General features: G+C 35.2%; 1 protein-coding gene across 3 annotated transcripts in view; it reads left to right on the forward strand.

Annotated features, from left to right (window-relative positions):
- arhgef25a (Rho guanine nucleotide exchange factor (GEF) 25a) overlaps window positions 1-21,193 on the forward strand; it is a 170,120-nt gene that overhangs the window by 18,972 nt on the left and 129,955 nt on the right. For 2 of the 3 annotated variants that reach the window (XR_012398569.1, XM_009296958.5), the window contains exon 1: window positions 8,937-9,324. The exons of the other annotated variant lie outside the window; for it this stretch is intronic. Coding sequence is in view for 1 of the 2 variants with exons in the window: in XM_009296958.5 (XP_009295233.2) it covers window positions 9,231-9,324 (94 nt within the window). In the remaining variant the exon portion in view is untranslated. Of the gene's footprint in view, window positions 1-8,936; window positions 9,325-21,193 lie in introns of those variants that run through there. 3 annotated transcript variants of the gene reach the window in all.

Here is a 21,193-nt window from a genome sequence, read left to right on the forward strand (position 1 = left end):
AAGGGGAGGTTGAGGAATATTAAGAGAGAAGAGAAGATTAAGAGAGCTGTGTTGGTTTTAATGCACTGTTCACCTCACATTCTCTTTTTGGTTGCCATGGAATTCTGAACCGTGTTTGTGGAGATGAATAACAATATTCAAATGCCAGACATTATTGCAGCCTCAAAGTTGTGTAGATCTACTTGCTTGCTGCTATTCACAATACTTTTGTATTATTAACAGATAAACACTAATAAAGCTGCTAAAAATACTTGCTGATTAACTGGAAATTTACTTCGTTTATTCATTTATTCATTTTTTTTTGGATTAGACCCTTTATTAATTGTGGGTTGCCACAGTGGAATGAACCGGCAACTTATCCAATATACAGTATGTTTTACACAGTGGATGCCCTTCTAGCTGCAATACAGTACTGGGAAACACCCATACAAATACACTACAGCTTTTTTTTTATTCAATTCACCCGTATTGCATGTTTTTGGACTGTGGGGGAAACCTGAGCAACCGGAGAAAACCCACGCGAACTCAGAGAGAACATGCAAACTCCACAAAGAAATGCAAACTGGCCCATCTGGAGCTTGAACCAGCAACCTTCTTGCGGTGAAGCGCCAGTGCTACTTTTAACCACTGAGCCACCGTGTCGCTCCGGAAATTTACTTGATCATTTCAATTAAAATTGATAGGTATATCTGCTTTTATGGTAAAATTGTTAAAAGAGGCACCGGACCTCAATAGTTAATTTGGTTGTATTTGTATTGTTAAAAATAATATTTATTAAGTAATAAATGTGTACTTTATTAAATGATCAGTCATGTACATTCAAGTATTTTTTTATAACCCAGATGCAACCAAGTTTACCAAGTTGTATATTATTATTGATTGATTGATTGATTAATTAATTCATTCATTCATTAATTTTTTCCTGGCTTAGTCTCTTTAATAATCTGGGGTTGTCACAGCGGAATGAACCGGCCATTATTATTATTATTATTATTATTATTATTATTATTAATAATATTATTAAATAATATGATTATAATGTAATAATATGATTTGTAATTGTACTAAAAATGTTTGTATCTTAAATAGGCATGGAACAATAACTGGTTTAGGGTAGTTTGGAAAAGTCAAAGTTTTAAAACAGCAAAAAAAATTCTGTTATACCGTTCCTAAGGTTTATCTAAAGCTGTTTTATGTATTTTTTATGTGTTGTAAAGAAATCTTTGTTTGGTAAACTAACGAAACCTAGCAGAAGTGAATGATTTCTTTTAGTTATTTAGCCTGACATCTTTTCTGTTCAAAAATTATTATAAATCTGAATTGTGTTCAATGGGGGAATATGTGTTGTTTTTTACTAAGACATGTAAAAATAACTTAATTTACAGCAGTAATAACAATACTGTGAAACCATGCTATTTTTATCCAAAGTAATCATTAGAGATGTCCCGATCTGTTTTTTTTTGTCCTTAAGTCTGAGTCATTTGATTTTGAGTATCTACCGATACCGAAACCTGATCTGATACTTCTATAATGCATAAAAAAGAATAAAGAAGAGCAAAGAAACAGATCCAGGATGTTCCTTATTTTTTTATTTAATTCACCTTATTTCAACATTCACGACTCTGATAACAAACAGAGCACTTCTGTCAGCTTGATCAATCAAGTAATAAACAACATAAATTCGTCACTTTTGGACATTAGTGCAACAGTAAAAATGCATAAAAAATTAAATATATAAACAAATAGCACCTCTACTTAAAATACCCGGCAGGCAATCCCAAGTTTGCATATCTCCCAGTTTCCTATGACAATGTTGTCATCATCAACTTTATAAAACCTCTAGACCGCAGACATACTCACGCTTTCTGATTCAAGCTGCTTCTATGTTCTGCATTGCTGGCATTTAACCAACAGTGTCTCTTCGACAAAGGGATGTCATGCTGCACACATTGCTGTTTCTTTGTGAAGTCAAGAAAGAGGTCTAACTCTATGCCACCACATAATTATAGATATGTTAAAAAAATATTGAGATACATATATACATATATATTCAAGTCCTGATTGAGAGGTTACATCCGATTTAAATCGAGTCTGAAACCGCATGATCGGGCCAGATTTCTGATTAGAAAGTGTTGTTTTAAACTATTAAAGTACACTGCAAAATTCATTCACAATTTATTCATGCTGTCCCAACACAAATCAATTAAGTAACAAATTTGGGTGGATTGAACACAAAACAACAACGTTTTCCTCAAGAATCTCAAGAATTGTGTTGATTCAGCTCATTTTAAGAAAGTAGTTTGACAAGCAGCTAAATATGTGTTGAGTATACAATCAAATGTGTTGTCTACTGGAAACAAACATTTTCAAATAAATCAATACAAGTTTTCAGCAAAAATAGAGGTTTTTCAAATGCATCTTAAATCTAATATTTTTTTATCGGCCACTCTTAGAAACAGCAGTGAAATGCCTAGGCCTCCCTAAATCTGACATGCTTATAGATACGGGTATTGCCCGGGCACATGCAGTAGTATACACTCCCTCTACTGCTCAGAAATGTAAATGCACTCTAAACCGACACCAAGCACATAAGTGTTGGGCTTAATATTCATCATAACAACATCACATGATTGAGATACATTTTTGTTTTTACAAAGTGCATATACTGCAGATCTTCATGTGGCCTTTGCATTTTTCTCTTCACCCGTTTCTGTACAGGTAGCTACACGAGAGTATGTTAGTTTTGAGGGAGGTTTCTGCTTCAAAAATGATTTGCTGGCACTTTATATAAAAAATAACATACTTTACCTCAACAGGAAAAGTAAACTCAGCAAGCTCTCAGAACATCTTATTCAAATTTGCACTCCTGTCATAGTTAATTTCCTCAAGTATTGCAAACGGAGACAAAACAAACTGGTTAGAGCAAGAGGAGGGAGAGATTAGAGAGAGGAAGAGGGAAAACATGACTTGTGGTCATATACAAACATCATCAGGAGAGCTGCTCGTGCAACTCCCTTTCTCTACAGTCATTAGGTCACTATTTTTGCTGCCTGTTCAAACTACTTATTTAAAGTTAGCTGAAACAACACAATTCTTGTTTTTTTTTTATGAGACAACATAATAGTTTTATGTTTAGTCCACTTAAATTTCTTCAGTTAACTTAATTGATTTGTGTTGGGACAACATGAATGGATGGTGTGGAACAGTGTGCACTTGAAATGCGGAGGAACAGAAAGAGGACAGCATTGTATTGTTTGGTGTGTGTGTGTGGTGTTAGTCTTTACTCTTGATGGTGTGCTTTGAAATGCTTTTTCAGTTTCAATTTAATTTGTCTGCCTTTTAGCCGAATCAGAAAATGCTGTTTGTTCTGTGTGTCTGTTTAGTTGGATTATAGATTACAAGAGAGAAAATGCAGCTCTGCTTTGTTCGTGCGAGGAAAAATCCTCTGCCATTCACGTCACTGGCAGCATGATGGCTTGTTGTTTACAACACTGCAACCTGGTGGAGGTGTTACGGGGCTGACAGCAATTCTCTGGAACACACAAGCATCATTCGTTTTCAGTGAGAGTTAGCCATTTAGGCTGATGTGAATGGCAGTGATGGCCGACTTAGCAGCATGTTTACGTGCCCGTTTCTAATGGAGTCACAGCAGGTTTTCGCCTAGTCAGGCTACAGTTTTCATCCATCTAAGCATGACACAATGCATAAACAAATATTTGAAGGATTAAATATGTCACATGTCATCTCTCTCTTACTGAGAAAACAAACAATGGAGAAGCCTGTTGTAGTCAGCATTAACTGTCATGCTATCTGTCAGTTAGTTTGATCTGTCTGTTAGTCTGCTGGTTCGAGTCCCAACTGGGTTAGTTGGCATTTCAGTGTGCAGTTTGATTGTTCGTTCCATGTTCGCGTGGGTTTCCTCTGGGTTCTCTGATTTTCCCCACAGTCCGATAACATGCGCTATAATTGAATTGAATAAACTAAATTGGCTGTAGTGTATGTGTGTGAATGAGTGTATATGGATGTTTCCCAGTACTTGGTTGTAGCTGGAAGGGCATCCTCTGTGTAAAACATACTGGATAAGTTGGTGGTTCATTCTGCTGCGACCCCTGATATATAAAGGGACTAAGCCAAAGGAAAATGAATGAAGTCAATGTTTTGTTTTAAAATGCTCTGATTGCTGAATCAGCTGTTTTGAATGAATTATTTGAATAAAAGATTCAGAGTATCACTCATTACGACAGGAACTTGTTGCTGCCTACTGCTGGTGTTAGTGTTATTTTTAAATCAATGACAGGCTTAAACTTGCCAAGATATACCAGCACAACAACATGCTTATTAAAATAGTTAATACTGAGATCAGAAAGATCTCAGCAAATATGAAAAGCTTTTTTGTCAATATACCCTTTTCACATTTCCGGGTTTCTCAGTAGCGGAAGTCGTCATAAATGGAAAAACTTAGAGCTCAGTAAATAGGAGAGTAAAACAAATATCTTTTTTACAATCTTATTTGCTCAAATAATAAAAGAAAAACTCCACAATGATGTTATAAAGACTTTCAGAAGATGGAAAAAAAATGTGTGAGACTGCTAATGGCAGCCAGAGGAGAGAATAACATCAAATTTACTGTCCTGTTGTCGGCGCATCGACATATGGTGTAATAGCACGTCAGGGCGTTCCAAGTTCGAATCTCGGCTCGAGGACATTTCCCTACAGGAATTAGTATTGGATTCCAAACTAAATTATTTTCCAGTGGAATTAACATTAAGCAAGCTAAATAATTTGCAAAGCGTGCTCGCATTTAGATTGGTGCTCAATAATAGAGATACGTGACTGTAACAGTGCATTTCACAAAGTTGAATAGCTTCAGTTTCATTTGAAATAAAGATAGGCAAATAAGATAACTGGTTATAAACAACATTCGCTGTTGATTTTATTCGACTCCTTTATAGAAAAAACAGCAGTAGCGATTTTTACTCTTTCACTTAGCTTTTGAAATGTTACCTTTAGGACGCAGGTTTTAAATTCTGAGCCCGAAGAAATGCTTATAAAAAGTCATTTATCCCAATTGCAGTTGTTGTGTTAAATGGAATCACTGTTTAATGTGAATGGTGCAGTTGTTAAGAATGATCTGCAAGAATATGTTTGGGGCTAATTAGTTTTTTAAGGTTTTTATTTATGTTGTTTTTATGACAAGTGTTGCTATTATGTGATTGTTGTATGCTGCAGTGTTAAAGACCAATTTCCTTTCTGTGCCAAGCAGAACGGACAACAAAGTTTAAACTAAACTAATCTTTGCTGACATTAGTAAATAATAAGACATAATATGCTAATTATTGATTAAAGATTAAAATTAATATTGCTGTAGACATGTTGTTAGATCACATAAACTATTATAATTAACCAATATTAATTATTAAAACCTTATTGTAAAGTGTTTCATTCTTTATCTCCTATTCCACTTGGTGGGGGAATAGTTTTTTGGGTTTTCCAGGAAACTGTTCATTTCCATTGCTGTATTATGCTTGCGTATAAGGAGCCTCTCTGCTTTTCTGCTATAGACACTGGTTAATTGGGCTCTAGAGAGAAACTAATTCCATCAACACACACACACTCAGCAACATCCCCAGCTGCTCATGTACTGGAGAAAAGGCCTGCGCTCTATTTCCTGCTCTTCTTCACCATTAGCATCACATTCCAATACACTCTGCTTACACATGCTTGCCTCTTTAGACGTTTCACACTTGAAATTGTTGAAAGCTCACCGAAAAAAGATAATTCTGCTAATAAAGGGCTAATAATTCTGACTTCAATTATAACAGAAAATGCACTGGTAGTTTACTTTAAGAATTTTATATAGTAATTTACACATCACACACACATAGAATGAATTGCTCTTGTTTAGACCAGAGATTGTATTTTTTACTGACGTCTCTTTGGAGTTAACAAGAAGCTTATGAAAGTAATCCTTTGTACCAGTTTCAGCGGTTTTATTTAACACGAGTTTATCTAAATTAGCATTACAATTTTTGTTGCTACTGTATTTTGTATTGTTTTAATTGTTTGGTTTTTATAGAATGTCTGCAGCAATATGGGGATTCCTGTCAAGTACAATATTTTTTTTTTTTGCTGTTTTCACTGATAGTTCACTTTAAATAGAAATTATTCAAGCACAATTTGAAGTGAAAAACTTGTTTTTAAAAATGTTTTTAGTACTTTGAGCAAACATACCCCTTAATGCCGATGTTTTTGTGGTTTATACTTTGCAATAATATACATTTTTTGGTCACACTTTACAATAAGGTTTATTAGTTAATGTCAATTAATGCATTTACTAACATGAACAAACAATGAACATTTACTACTGTATTTGTTCATGTTAGTTAACGTTAGTTAATGAAAATACAGTAGTTCATTGTTAGTTCATGTTAACTCATGGTGCATTAACTAATGTTAACAAGCATGGACTTGGATGTTAATAATGCATTAGTAAATGTTGAATTATAATTAATAAATGCTGTACATGTGTTGTTCATGTGTTCATGATTAGTTCATGTTAGTAAATGCATTAACTAATGAACCTTATTGTAAAGTGCATTTTTTTAACATTGAATAATTAATTAGCTGACACAAACAACTTTAACAATTTGTCCAGCCTTAATCTTTGCTAACATTTGTAAATTAAAGGATTATAAATTAATACATTAACTAAAGCATACTAATAATTTAAATAGTTTTGTAAAGTGTTTCATTCTTTATCTCCTTTTCCATTGGGTGGGGGAATAGTTTTTGGGTTCTCCAGGAAATTCTCCATTTCCATTGCTGTATTATACTTGCTCTCTGCTGTTCTGCTATAGACACTGGTTAATTGAGCTAAAGAAAGAGACTAATTCCATCAACGCACAAACATCAACCCAGACAATCTATCCCTTCAAACTGATAGAAATGTCAGTAAAGTTCACTTTTTCAAACTTTACAAATTTGTCAAAGTATTTGGCAGATTAAGGCTTCATAATGCATTTTTAAAGCATTCGACAAATAATACACATGTGCATCACATTTTACTAAATTGAAGTTTTGTTAAATTAAACATTTTTATTCTGAATCCCGGTTTTAAAAGTTTTCAGTTGTCAGTTTTTTTTTTTTTTTTTTTTAAATGTGTTGATGGTGTAAATGCTGTTTTACAAATATCCATCAACTATGAACAATCTTTTCCCTTTCACCAAAGTGAACTATTTAATCAGAAAGTCAATTTTACAGAAGGGTGAAATACTGGGACACAAAGGTAGTTTAGGACTAAATGTACATCACTAATCAACTAATATTTCCTCATTATTATGGCTAAATATTATAGGACCTATTATATAAAAGATGTAATTTATAGCAAAAAAAAGTGGGTTGCCCTTTATTTTACAGTATGTGTACTTAACATGTACTTACAGTATTCTTGCCTAAGAAAGTTCTAAGAGTTATATAACTTAAATACATGGGTTTTAAGGTATAGAATAGGATTAGTAGTTGTTACCCAGTTTATATAACGACTACAGCCCTATTTGCATAGGATTAGTATTATTTAGGGCCTTGTAATATTTAGAAATGACCCCTCATTCACATTCAATCATCTTTTGATGGTTTTACAGAAGAAACAAATATCATGAACAGAAGAATGTTCCTTACCACATATACATCCTATACGTCTCCATATAATAATTCTTTTGTTTTTGCTATTCTGATGGTTTTTCAGATTTTTATTTCTGCAAATTGTATTGTTGGTGCATATTGACATGACTGTGCACCCACAATACTAGCAAAACACTCCAACACAGCCATCCATTCCTTCAGAGAGATGGATAAAAAGTGGACCAGAAAAATTTATACAGTATACAAATCACAGATATACCGATTCACATGGGACTAATATCTCCACAGGTTCAACACCCTGTGTTCAGCAAAACATAGTAGTTCATTTGCTGGGGAATTAATTTTTTACAAATTACAGACATGGCTGATTCACATGGGATTAAGATCACTGGCAACCTCTGCAATTATTACAATTGACTAGAGGTCATCAGGTAATAATAATCCTATACGAATACAGACTCAAATATATACATGACGGTAAAATAAAATGCAACCTAAAGTGTGATACATTAGGTTTCATGTACCCCTGACCATTACCCCTCATTTGGACTAGTGGGAAAAGCCCTTACGTCAGCTTTACCACAATAGATATCCCACACCGGTTGTGCTGAAGTGTCATTGTAAATCACCAGCACTGCAGCAGAACATCCAATCAGAGGCGACAAACACACTCTCACACTCTTGCCTCCAGCCTCTGTCAACTGTAAACACAGACACATCTGATCAAAACCAGTGTAAACCATACAGTATATCTGGATTTACCACACTAACTCTGTATATTTCCAGGCCTGTAACTTTCTCTTCATCCCAACACCCCTCCTTTTCTGTCAAAACGTGTACAGTAAACACAGCATGCTCGTACCTCGTCCCAGCAGGTCTGTGACCGCCTCTTTTTCAGTGGAGCTAGATTTAGAGATACCCTTTCAACCCGGTACTCCTGAAATAATTACCACATGCAATCAAACTCTCAGGCAGATTTGTTTTGTACATTTTATTTTCCACCATGTTTGTCTTGGATCATGAGGAGGCTCCAATTTGGACCAGACGCCTGAGCTCTTCTAAAAAGGTTATGGGCTAAAATGGTCCAAGACAGATGGTTGAATAAAACTGAGAGCAGAGGGAGAATTATGAGAAGAGTAAAGGCAAGATGAAGGGGATAAAAGGGGGAGTGGGAGCTGTATCCTGGAATAGCCAGCAAGTCGAGCTGTTAACTCCGCCTCCTCACCCCCCTCCTCTTTCTCACTCTCTCTCTCTCTCTCTTTCTCTCTCTCTCTCTCTCTCTCTGGCAGTCTTACAGTCTGTCATTTGAGCAGACAGTGAGAGCAGGAGGGAGGAAAACAGGGAGACTGAGCTGTGCTTTTGCCTGCCGTCTTCTCGCTTGTGCAGTGACACCCCTGAGACTGGATATCCGGACGGTTTATGATTCCCTAGCAGACTAGCTGGACTTTTGCTCCTGTTGGGATTTGTTTTGAGGCTCTCCCCACACCTCTTTGGAGTTAACGCTTCAGGGATATCCCCGGCGTGAACGTGTGCGTGTGATGTGCCATGCCCATGCCTGCTAATCTTGTGGCCAGCGATTGGGGTAGACCATGAAGGGGGGCCACCATCATCGGGGCTGCGCCTGCCCCCACTTGTTTCGGAAAGTCTTGGCAAAGTGCGGCTGCTGTTATGCCCGGGTCAGAGGTCAGTGGCTTTAACACTTTCACAGGGGGTTTGATTTCAAAGATATGCAGGATGAGAAATCTTGGAGTACTATTTGAGAACTTCTTGGTGTGTTGTTTCCATTTTCCTCCCACACTGGTGTTTTGATTTTCATATTTGGGCTTCGATCCTCTTCCAGATTTGCTTTGGCAGATGCTCACCCACCTCTTTCTTATCTCTGCTCTCTGAGTATGAATGTATTGCGTTTCAGGCGTGTCAGGGGATTCGTCTTTTTGTTTTTATTTTTTTTCCCTTACGCTCACGCTCAGCTGGAGCAACAGATGTCTGTCACTTCTCATGGTTACGGCTTCCCCTCACACTTTTCATCTCACTCCCCCTCTCAGAAGCGCACATGAGATTATCGAGCGGCAAGAAGGGCGCGTGTGCATGTGTGTTTATGTGCATGCATTAGATGCAGTGTTTATGTGTAGGACAGGGTGCCATGTGTTCAATAGGGGGGTTTGGTGGCGCACGTGGGTGGATGAAACACGGGAGGCTTCATGGGAACATTTGTTCCCCAATTCAGCAGTGAAACGCTCACTAAGGACTGTCCCTTTTTGGTTTACTTTTGTCTTCATGGCTTTTTGGTCTCACCATTTTTTTCAGCCAATGCATTCTTTTATTAATAAAGTGGTAGTTTAAATTAAAATTTCCAATTCTTTTATTTGCTCCCTCTCAAGTCATTTGAAACATTTTTGTCAGTACAGTGAAAGTCAATGGGGTCCACTGTTCTTTTGCATCCCTTCTATTATATTGAGTGCACTATCCCTTTCAAGTTTGCACTACTAGTGTTAAACTGTGTGAAATTTAGCTTATTTAATAATTTCGATATCTTGAAATTACATCTATTCAGTTGATTTTTGCTATATTTGTTTAAAGTGAAAAAAAATATATTTTTATTTGATCCTTCTCAAGTCATTTCAAACCTTTTTTGTCAACACAGAGAAAGTCAATGGGGTCCAATGTTCTTTTGCATTACTTCCATTATACAAACAAAAGTAGTTTGTTTATATAATACATAATATCGTTTGTTCTGTTTCTGTTATGAGTAAAAAAAAAATTACACTGTCTTCAAACAAACAAACAAAAACAGAGTAATTGTGGCCAAATATTATATTTTGAATGCAATATCCCCTTCAAGTGTGCCGTAGTAGAGTTTAACTTGGGAAATATTGCTTATTAAATAATTTAGTTATCTTGACATTACATATATTCCGTTGGTTTTTGCTATACTTGTTTAAATTAAAAATTCCAATTTTGGTATTTGCTCCCGCTCAAGTCATTTTAAACCTTTTTTTGTCAGTACAGAGAAAGTCCAAATTTTTTTTGCATTGCTTTCATTATAAACAAAAGTTTAATACAACAGTTTGTTCTGTGGCATTAAACAGTAAAAAGAAAGTCTTGGCTTGAAACAAGCAAACAAACAAAAACAAAGTAAATGTTGCCAAATATTATATTTTGAATGCACTACCCACTTTAGGTTTGCAGTAGTGAAGTTCACCCTGGGAAATATGTCTTATTTAATAATTTAAATAACTTGAAATTACGTCTATAAAGTTGGTTTTTGTTTTACTTGTTTAAGTTAAAAAATCCAATTCTGTAATTTGCTCCTTCTCAAGTCATATCAACCCTTTTTTGTCAGTACAGAAAAAGTCAAAGAGGTCCAGTGTTCTTTTGCATCCCTTACATTATATAAACAAAAGTAGTTTATTGCATTTTTTGTTGTATTACACAGTAAAAAGACAAAAATACAAACAAAATACAAACAAAAATAATCAAAGTAAATGTTGCCAAATATTATATTTTAAGAGCATAACCCACGTCAGGTTTGCAGTAGTGGAGTTCAACCAGGAAAAATATTGCTTATTAAATAATTTAATGTCGTGAAATTACATCTATCCAGTTGGTTTTTGCTATACTTGTTTAAAAAAATCCAATTCTGTTATTTGCTCTCTCTCAAGTCAGTTCAAACCATTTTTTTTCAGCATAGAGAAAGTTAAAGGGGTCCAAATGTTCTTTTGGATCCCTTCTATTATTTCTTTTTCAAGTTTGCACTACTAGTGTTAAACTGCGTAAAATATTGCTTATTTAATAATTTAGATATCTTAAGATTACATCTATCCAGTTTATTTTTGCTATACTTATTTAAAGTAAACAGTGTATTTTTATTTGATCCTCCTCGAGTCATTTTAAACCTTTTTTGTCAGTATAGAGAATGCCAAAGGGGTCCATTGTTCTTTTGCATCACTTTTATTATATAAACAAAAGTAGTTTATACATTTTTTTCTGTTGTATTACACAGTAAAAGGACAGTTACACTGGCTTAAAACAAGCAGACAAACAAAATCAGAGTAAATGTTGCCAAATATTATATTTTAAGTGCAGTATCAAGTTTGCACTGGTAGAGTTCAACCAGGGAAAATATTGCTTATTAAATAATTTAGATATCTTGACATTACATCTATCCAGTTGGTTCTTGCTATACTCCATCTGTTTTGAGTCTGGAATTGTATAATTTATGTAAAACATGCTGCTCTAGAGCTTTCTTCGCATGCTTTTTTTTTATCATCGTTTCGACTCTGTGGGGCTCTGGCATAGTTCAGATGCTTCTAGTTTAATCTCCAGCGCTTATGTAATGGATATTCTTCCTCTGAGCCAGAGTATGTGCTTTCTACCTTCATTTAGGATCATCGAAGTTAACCTCAGACATCATTCTGATGTCGTGACAATCTGTGCAAGCCATCTAGGGGCTGCTGGGTATCTGAAATAGATGTTGTTTGTTGTAGTATCTGACGTTTTGTCCATTCCTTTGCTGTTGTTTGATGGTGTTTGAATTCTCTTTTGTGTATTAAAATTTGAACCCTAAAAATTATTTTTTAAATGACATACAAATCCAAAGAATGTACCGAAGACTTGATCCCCAATTTTTTTATCCATACAAAACATGACAAAAGTGAATCTGTATAATGAGTAAAGATATAAAATAACAATTAATAAATATTTTGGAAGTATTATCTTTAAAGAGAGATTTTTGATGTGTAATCAAAGGGTTCTTATAAATATGTTATATGTACGTATGAGTGCATATGTATGTATGAATGTATGTACATACATGTTTATGTGCATTTATTTGTATACTATATTGTTTATTTTTGGTATATATACATCTTTGTTGCGGTTTCATTTTATATGTATATTATAATTATTAATTATCGAATTATCGGTTATTGATAACCGAATTATCGGTTATCAGTATCGGCCAAAAAATCTGTATCGGTGCATCACTAATATTATATATATATATATATATATATATATATATATATATATATATATATATATATATATATACATATATATATATATATATATGTATATATATATATATATATATATATATATATATATATGTATATATATATATATATATATATATATATATATATATATATATATATATATATATATATATATATATATATATATATATATATATATATATATGTAATATTAGATACTGATAACCGATAATTCTTCAGACTTGGAGGCCGATAGCCTATATGTATGAGCCGATAATTATAAATATTTTAAAATGTTATATTACAGCAAACTTTAAAAAGGTTGAACTACTCTCATGAACTGAAGAGTCTATACTGGTGATTAGTTGAATATATCGACCTATATTCACGATTTTACATAAATCAGCATGCAAAAAAAAAAAAAAAAATCATTTTCTTCATAGCAAATTTAAATGCAACTTTACTGTTGCATAAAAATAATAGGTTAAATAACAAATTGGGATTTAATCAACAAGCAAGTTAAATATATTTTAAATAAAATGAAAATGAAAGAGCTAAGGACTAAACAGCTCAAATGTTCTTGAATAAAACATGTTACAGTAATGTACAAGTGTACAAATATGTAATGTCTGAAAAAGCCTTTTTTAGAGGTGTTTTAACAGTTCAGAGCCACCATACAAGCAAAAAGCTAGATACAGAATGTGTTACTTTAGAAAATACGGCATAAATTCATTCTATTTGGCGTTTTAAATTCTTTTGAATACATGTAGCTGCAGTGCTTGTCAATCAGATGTGTGTTCGTTATTGCTGTCAATCGTGGGAAAAATGATCAATGAAAGTTTATGATAAACTGCTGTGAGTTTCACTTAACTGTGGGGGCAGATTTGCCCTCGGAGTCAGATTTTGATTTTACACCTGATCATTGAGCTCTGATGACTTTATAACAAACAAAGAGCATAATATAAAGACAGAATGTGCGGCGAGTTGAGAGCCCGTATGCTGGATTCAGTGGTCAGCGCATCTAGGCTCTCCCCCGTTGATCTGTGAAGGCTGTCAGATGTGTGTGTGTGCGCGCGCGGTGACAGCTCTCACACGCGCTCGTTATAATCAGTATGAATATTCTGATTAAACTGAATACAATCTTACATCAACAACACATGGCAAACAACACACTGATAATTAACAAATAATCATATTAGATTACAAACAACCCAGCGAGTTGTTGTTTAGCACGTGTGCAGGGGCTGCAGTTTGATGTGTTTGTGTATGTGTGTTTGTGTGAAGCGGAGTGGGAGAGACAGAAAAGAGGAGCGTTTTTTTTTTTGCAATGTTTTCAGTGATGTTCCCTCTTTGGTGACTGATTTTGTTGTACCACAAGGAGAGTGATAAATGATTGGGCCAAGTTACAAGTGTCTTCGTTCATTCATCGGCTGCTATTAAAAGAGAAGAGAGTTAACCCCAAAACTAATAATATTTAGCCCTGGAGTAATAAGTGAACACTCAATCAAACATATCTACAATGATAAGAAACATGGTTACTTACCGAGTTATTAACGCACAGCAATACCACATGAAGAAAAGACGGACTTTGAAGAAATAAACAGTGTGAGGAGAGCTCCATTATAGTGCACTGGACAAGTTCCGCCCACGCAAGCGCGAGGCAGGCAGATCTGCATTAAAGATATCGGCCTAATTTAGACATCGGATAGATAACGATAATCTTAAAAAATTGCATTTATCGGCCGATAACGATATGGTCGCCGATATATCCTGCATCCCTAATATATATATATAATTAAAGTCATAAATTATTAGCCCCCTTGTTTATTTTTTTCCTCATTATCTGTTTAATGGAGAGAAGATTTTCACATTTCTAAACATAATAGTTTTAATAACTCAATTCTAATAACTGATTTATTTTATTTTTTGCCATGATGACAGTAAATAATATTTTGCTAGATATTTTTCAAGACACTTCTATACAGCTTAAAGTGACATTTAAAGGCTTAACTTGGTTAATTAGGTAAACTAGGCCGGTTAGGGCAGCCATAAAGGGGCTAATAATTTAGTCCTTAAAATGGTGTTAAAAAAATTTAAACTGCCTTTATTCTAGTCGAAATAAAACAAATAAGACTTTCCAGAAGAAAAAATATTATCAGACATGCTTTAAAAATTTAACATCATTTGGGAAATATTTAAAAAAGAAAATAAAATTCAAAGGAGGGCTAATAATTCTGACTTCAACTGTATATATATGTATGTATATATATATATATATATATATATATATATATATATATATATGTGTGTGTGTGTGTGTGTGTGTGTGTGTGTGTGTGTGTGTGTGTGTGTGTGTGTGTGTATGTATATGTGTATGTGTGTGCATAAAATATTAAGTAAAAATATTATTTACTGTCAGCATGGCAAAGACAAAATAAATCAGTTAATAGTTTTTTAAAACTATTATGCTTAGAAATGTGTTGAAAAAAATCTTCCCTCAATTAAACAGAAATTGGGGAGAAATAAACAGGGGTGATAATAATTCAGGGGGCTAATAATTCTGACTTTAACTTTATATATATATATTTTTTTTTCATTAGTTTTTATTATTACATATTATATATATTATATATTTTATACATTTTTGTTACATTTAAGTGAGTGTCTTCTGGGAGTCAATTAATTATTTTTGATGGTGGCCAGTATGCTTCTAGAAAGAAAAAAAAAAGAGATTGCTTTTTCAAGGGTTACAAGGGAACTATAACTTAAAACTGATTGATGTATTGGTCAAAACAAACTACCTAGTGCTCTTTTAATCAAACAAAGAAAACGTTAATAATGGCAGTGCACTTTCATCAGCAAAGGTGAACGTCTCAAAGTGACTGTACCCTGTGGTTACATATAGCGCTGCTCTAAGTCAGCAAATATAATTTTAATGTTGGACATTAGCATCAAGCTCTCTTCTTTAAATATAAATCACATTAAGAGAAAGCTGTAGGCAGATGGAGGCGCTTAAACCCATATGTGCCTTCCTCCCACCCTCCTCTTCTCTTTCACTTTCCCAGCCTGACTCTTCTGCCTTGGAGATTATGTGCCTCTTTCTGACACCTAAGCTCTATTCTTTATGATAGAAGGCAGTATAAATGGCTGGTTTATGTAAGGGCGTTTAATCATGCTTGGATGAGGGCTAAATGTTTATTCAGCCCTGGGAATAAAGTACACAACCTGAATGTGCCTGGAGCAGGAGGGCTGTCGACGTGCTGTTTTCTGCATGGTTAAAGGGGCAGACGTGATTGCATGTGCGGGAACAGCTATCGGCCTGGTGCACAGCGTCACGCACATCCCTTTTGGGACCCTACAGATGTGTTTCTGTTGTGGCGGCACACACATGTCTCATATCTAGAGTGAATTGCTAAAACTTGCATGCACCCTCTTTGTTTTGATGTTGATTGGAATAACAATCTAGATTGCAAAGAGATAATTATCTACACATATCAGTGTTTCTCCAATGGTTTTTCCTGGCTGTGAGAGGTGTAATTGATGGAAAAGACCTTTCAGGAAGCAACTTCCAAAACTTCACAATCCAGCATATGTTTCACGCAATGGATGCCCTTCCAGTCACAACCCAACACTGGGGAACACCCATACACTCTTGCATTCACACACATACACTGCGGCCAATTTAGCTTATTCAGTTCACCTGTAGCGCATGACTTTGGATTGTGTGGGAAACTGGAGCACACAGAGAAAACCCACGTAAACACGGGGAGAACATGCAAACTCCACACAGAAATGCCAACTGACCCAGCTGGGGCTCGAACTAGCGACCTTCTTGCTGTGAGACGATCATGCCACCCACTGTGTTGTTATGGATTATCTTATGATAAAAATAGGTTACAGAACATTCTTCTAAATGTCGTAGCACTAAATATATTTTTAGATATTTTACGCTACAGTCTAAAAATGTCTTGATCAACAATTCTAGTTACAGTAAAATGTATCAAATATGGAGTTAAGTAATTATTAGATTAAATATCTTTCATTTAATATAAACTTTTACATTTTTAAATGTTTTAATAAACAATTTATTCTTGTGAAGCAAACAGAAGTTTCATCCTTATTACTCCAATCTTCAGTTCTACCAGAAAGACCAGGGAGATAATTATGATTTTAAATTATATTTATTGATGAGTATTATTTCACAAAAGTGTCATTTAACAAAGCAGGATTTCTTTGGCGGAGACCTCGTCCATTGCTTGAATTGGGAAGCTTTTAGATCCAGCTATATGACTGCTGAGGATGAAGGAAGGGGCGGAGCCTACCCCCTGGACAGGGCCAAACTTGTGGTGGTAGGAAGGATGGTGGATGAACGTCTACGTTGGTACCTGCAACCAAATGAATGAAATGAATGGCCAGCCTATGTTGAAGTCAGAATTGTTAGCCCCTCATTTAACTTTTTTTTTTTCTTTTTAAAATATTTCCCAAATGATGTTTAACAGAGCAAGGAAATCTTTACAGTATGCCTGATATTTTCACTTCTGGAGAAAGTCTTATTTGTTTTATTTCGACTAACCTAATTAACCTAGTTAAGCCTTTAAATTCAGCTGTACAGAAGTGTCTTGAAAAATGTCTAGTAAAATATTGTTTACTGTCATCATGGCAAATAAAAAATAAATCAGCTATTAGAAATTAATCATTAAAACTATTATGTTTTGAAATGTGTTGAAAGGGGGGCTAATAATTCTAACTTTAACTGTATATTCCTTGTGTCTTGTGGCTACCGGTTGGATCTGATTGTGATGAGTGATGTGACATAAGGTCTTCCTAATAGAACTAGCACAGAAAAATTACATTTCTGCTCAAGATATATTATTTTTTATTTGTTTTGTTGTCAGTGATTACTTAGGAATCAGTAATTGAATTATTTGCCTTAATCTGAATAAGAATAATATGATTAAGACATTTACACAAGTTGCTTTTTGAATGTTCCTTTTATGATCCCGTTTTACATGATATAGCACATAGTTTGATAAACGTCATTGCATCACATCGCTATTCACATTTATATGGAGTTTCATGTAATATCAGGTGTTTCATTTTTAATTTGTTGACTTTAACTGCTGTTTGGCACTTTCACTTTCATTTAGGAACATTTCATTCATGCCCCCGTGACAACATGATATTGGATGTCAGCTGTGTGTGTATGGAATTTCCTGCCGCAAAATCCATCGAAAAGTCCTACATGATGGTATTAGTTTGATGAAGGTGTTTAAAAATGCGTCTTCAAAAATGTGTCTAAAATCGGCATACTCCACGCGTCTTAATTTGATTTCTGTTTAGTTCGATTATGCCTTCAGTCAGATTAGGGTTATTAAAAATCCCTGTTTACATGGTCAACTCTTAATCAAAGTATTGTCTTAATCATATTAAAATCGAATTATTGGCATCCATGTGAACAAACTCTGTGCTTTTAGTACATTTCTATGTGGTTTTTAGGGTGTTTTGAACTATTCTAAGTCAAAATAAGTTAGCAATTACATTTAGGCTTTTATATTTCTTGACTGTGTGTAAATGTAGTGTATTTATACCAAATTAACGGTATTGTTCTTCATGCACAAACTATATGTTTGATGTATAAACAATTTTATGCATCACTGTCACAAAAGCTCGACCACTTCCATCAGTTCCCCAGTGGTATAGCCATCTTTCCGAAGCCCAGCAAAATGCAATCACATTGCTTTTTCAGCCAAACCATCATTCTGGTAATTGCACGGCGGTGAAAGCTGTTTCTTTTCCACTCTGCAGCTGTGGATGGCTATTATTTACAAACCCAGCAGGAATCTGCCATATGGCGTCTCTTCTTCCCGTCCTAATGAGCACCAAGATACAAGACGCATGACAATCATTTGTTCAGACGCTATTAAGGTGACCATGACTATGTAGCTGAGACAGTTCCCCACTGATACCTGAACGAAAAACACTCCCTTGCTTAATAGGATGACTGCATGTGTGCGTATGTATCATTCATAGACCTACTTAGAGAATCAATAAACTTAGAACAGAAATCTTGGACGTAATGGCACCACGCATTGACTTTATAAAATCAAGCATCAGCAGAGCTTACAGCTGAGACAGCACATTTCAGCGTAATTGCTATTAGCATCACGCTGAACTCCCAGCTAGAAAGAATATTGTTTTGAGTTAAAAAAATAAAAGCAAAGGGGACAGAAAAAATAACAGAGACAGAGGAAGTGAAGGACGGATGCAAACGTTCTGAAGAGACATAACTCAAGAATTGTGTCTGAGCCCAGCTAAGAGTTTGTGTTATCTTTTAAAACTTGCTTGGCTCTGACAGAAACAGGAAGCTGAGTTTTTACCTCAGGAAAAAACACATCTTTGCCTAAAATGAGCTTAACAAAAGAGCTTGTTGCAGCTCTGTTTCATGGAGAAGAACATGCCATGGGAGTGAAAATTATTTCAGATGTCCCATGGAAAAGATTTAGGACTTGCACACTGATTAGCATGGTCGTGTTGTTTGTTAGCATGTTATCTGGCTTATTGTAGCAAGTGATTCAAGTCTTGCATTGATGCTTCCTGGTTAAACTTGATTAGTTAACGAAGAAGACATTTTTTGGAGGTCAAATACTAAAGTGACGCAACCGTTTAGTGAATTTGCTTAACTTTCTAAGAAAGCCAGTGTTCCCTGCCATCTCTGGGAGTCTGTTGTGACGCAGATATTTGAAGTTCCAGCCTCATCCTCCTTTCTCAGCTTGACCCTGCAAATGCAATTTACAAAAGAAAAACAAAATGGTTTCCCCAAAACTGCTTTATACAGTATGTTACCATACTACATGACCTTCAGAGGCATGTAAAGCCTCTTACTCATTTGCTTTAAAGGGCTAGTGAGGAACGATGCTTTAATGAAGCTCGAGTTTGAGCATGTGCTTCTCGTCATGGTAGTGATTAAGAAGGAGACAGTACCACTCTGCAGTAAGTCACAACATCTGCTGCTATATTGCGTTTCTACCACTGCAAAGCCCCCTACACTTCTGGTGGTATGTCACAAACCCATAGGTAATCTTGCTTTTATATAGGCTTTCCAGAGCACAGGCAGTCATAATGTGTCAGACAGGCTCCAGTGGCAGGAAAGAAGTAAGCGATTCGAGTAAGGACCTTTGCGGCGTTTCTCTGCCAGGAGCACAAGTCTCCTTTCCAAGTCTCTGTTTTCTTTGGCCGTGCTGTATATTGAAACCAATGGCTCTGTGCTTTCTGCCTCCCCATGCCTTCATTTTCACCTGCAGGATTCCTTTCTTGTTTTCACCACAAGCCAATTTCAAAACCCTGCTGGGGTGATGCCTGTGAGGCGAGATAAAGAGCAATTAGAGGTGGAGAATCGGTCACAACAATTGTTTGTTACTCCCCATCTAATGTACACATAAACAACGCATCTGTGTTTTGAGAGCCAGTTGCATAATACAAGAGAGAAACTTGTCTCTGTTTGATTTTAACATGTTCTTTGTAAATCACTTGAAAAAATGTAAGCAAACCCTTCCTTCTTATTGTTTGTTAGCATATTGAAATGTGTTCCAAATTACCCCCTGTACTATAACTCTTTATTCCAGTGCTTAACACTTAACTTAAGATTCTTTTTAGCTAAGCGGGTTAACGTTTTAACAACAACAAAAAAGTAATAAATTAAATTAGCTATTGCTTTACCTATCTAATGACTTAATGCACAGATCCAATATACTGATACACATGTTTTTTCTCATCTGCATTCCCTTACAAATTACTTAGCTATTTAAATAATTGATCCAATTTTTACTCTAATTTGTATGTATTATTGTCAAGTGCAAGTAGACATGAAATAGGACAGTATGCTGTTCAAAACGCAACTGTCTGAGAATAGTGCAAGAATCTTAGATTGTATCGTATGTTGGTATGTTATGGCCTGTTTCTACCGAGTGGTACGGTACGAGTCACCCTTTGTCAGGCTTGCATTTCCACTTCCTAAAGAGTACCAATGGTACTAAATAAATGCAACATATATGAACACTTGAAGCCCCTTACAGTCTCAAATATGTTACCAATTACAGAAAAAGTACACAGCATACATTTAGTCCTTATTTGAGTTCAAAAACAACACACAATATATAGCCCACAGTCAGTGCAAACCTCTCATCTGTATTTTTATTTGTCACCAGTACATGTAACCTCTGTTAGAAAGTAAATCCGTCAATTCCGCACGTTATTATCATCAGCTCAAAAAAGTTTGTTATTTTAAATATAGACGCATGACCAGCCATCGCGAGAAAGTGAAAAAGCTTGCACTTTTTTGACGGCCTTATAAACAAAAAGTGGAACAGGGTAGATCATGCTCTTTTTCTTGGCTTAGTAGCTGTTTATCAAGACAACGATGAAGTTTGTTTAAGCTCATGTTGACCACGAGCTAGTGACAGATCTCTGTAAGCCAATAGCATTCAGCTGCACATCTTGTGGTACCCTTTTGTTGTGCTAGGTACCCTTTAGAAGGGGTACCCAAAACGGTTCAC

This window comes from Danio rerio, chromosome 23 (genome assembly GCF_049306965.1).
Source record: "Danio rerio strain Tuebingen ecotype United States chromosome 23, GRCz12tu, whole genome shotgun sequence".
In the NCBI taxonomy this organism is placed as follows: Eukaryota; Metazoa; Chordata; class Actinopteri; order Cypriniformes; family Danionidae; genus Danio; species Danio rerio.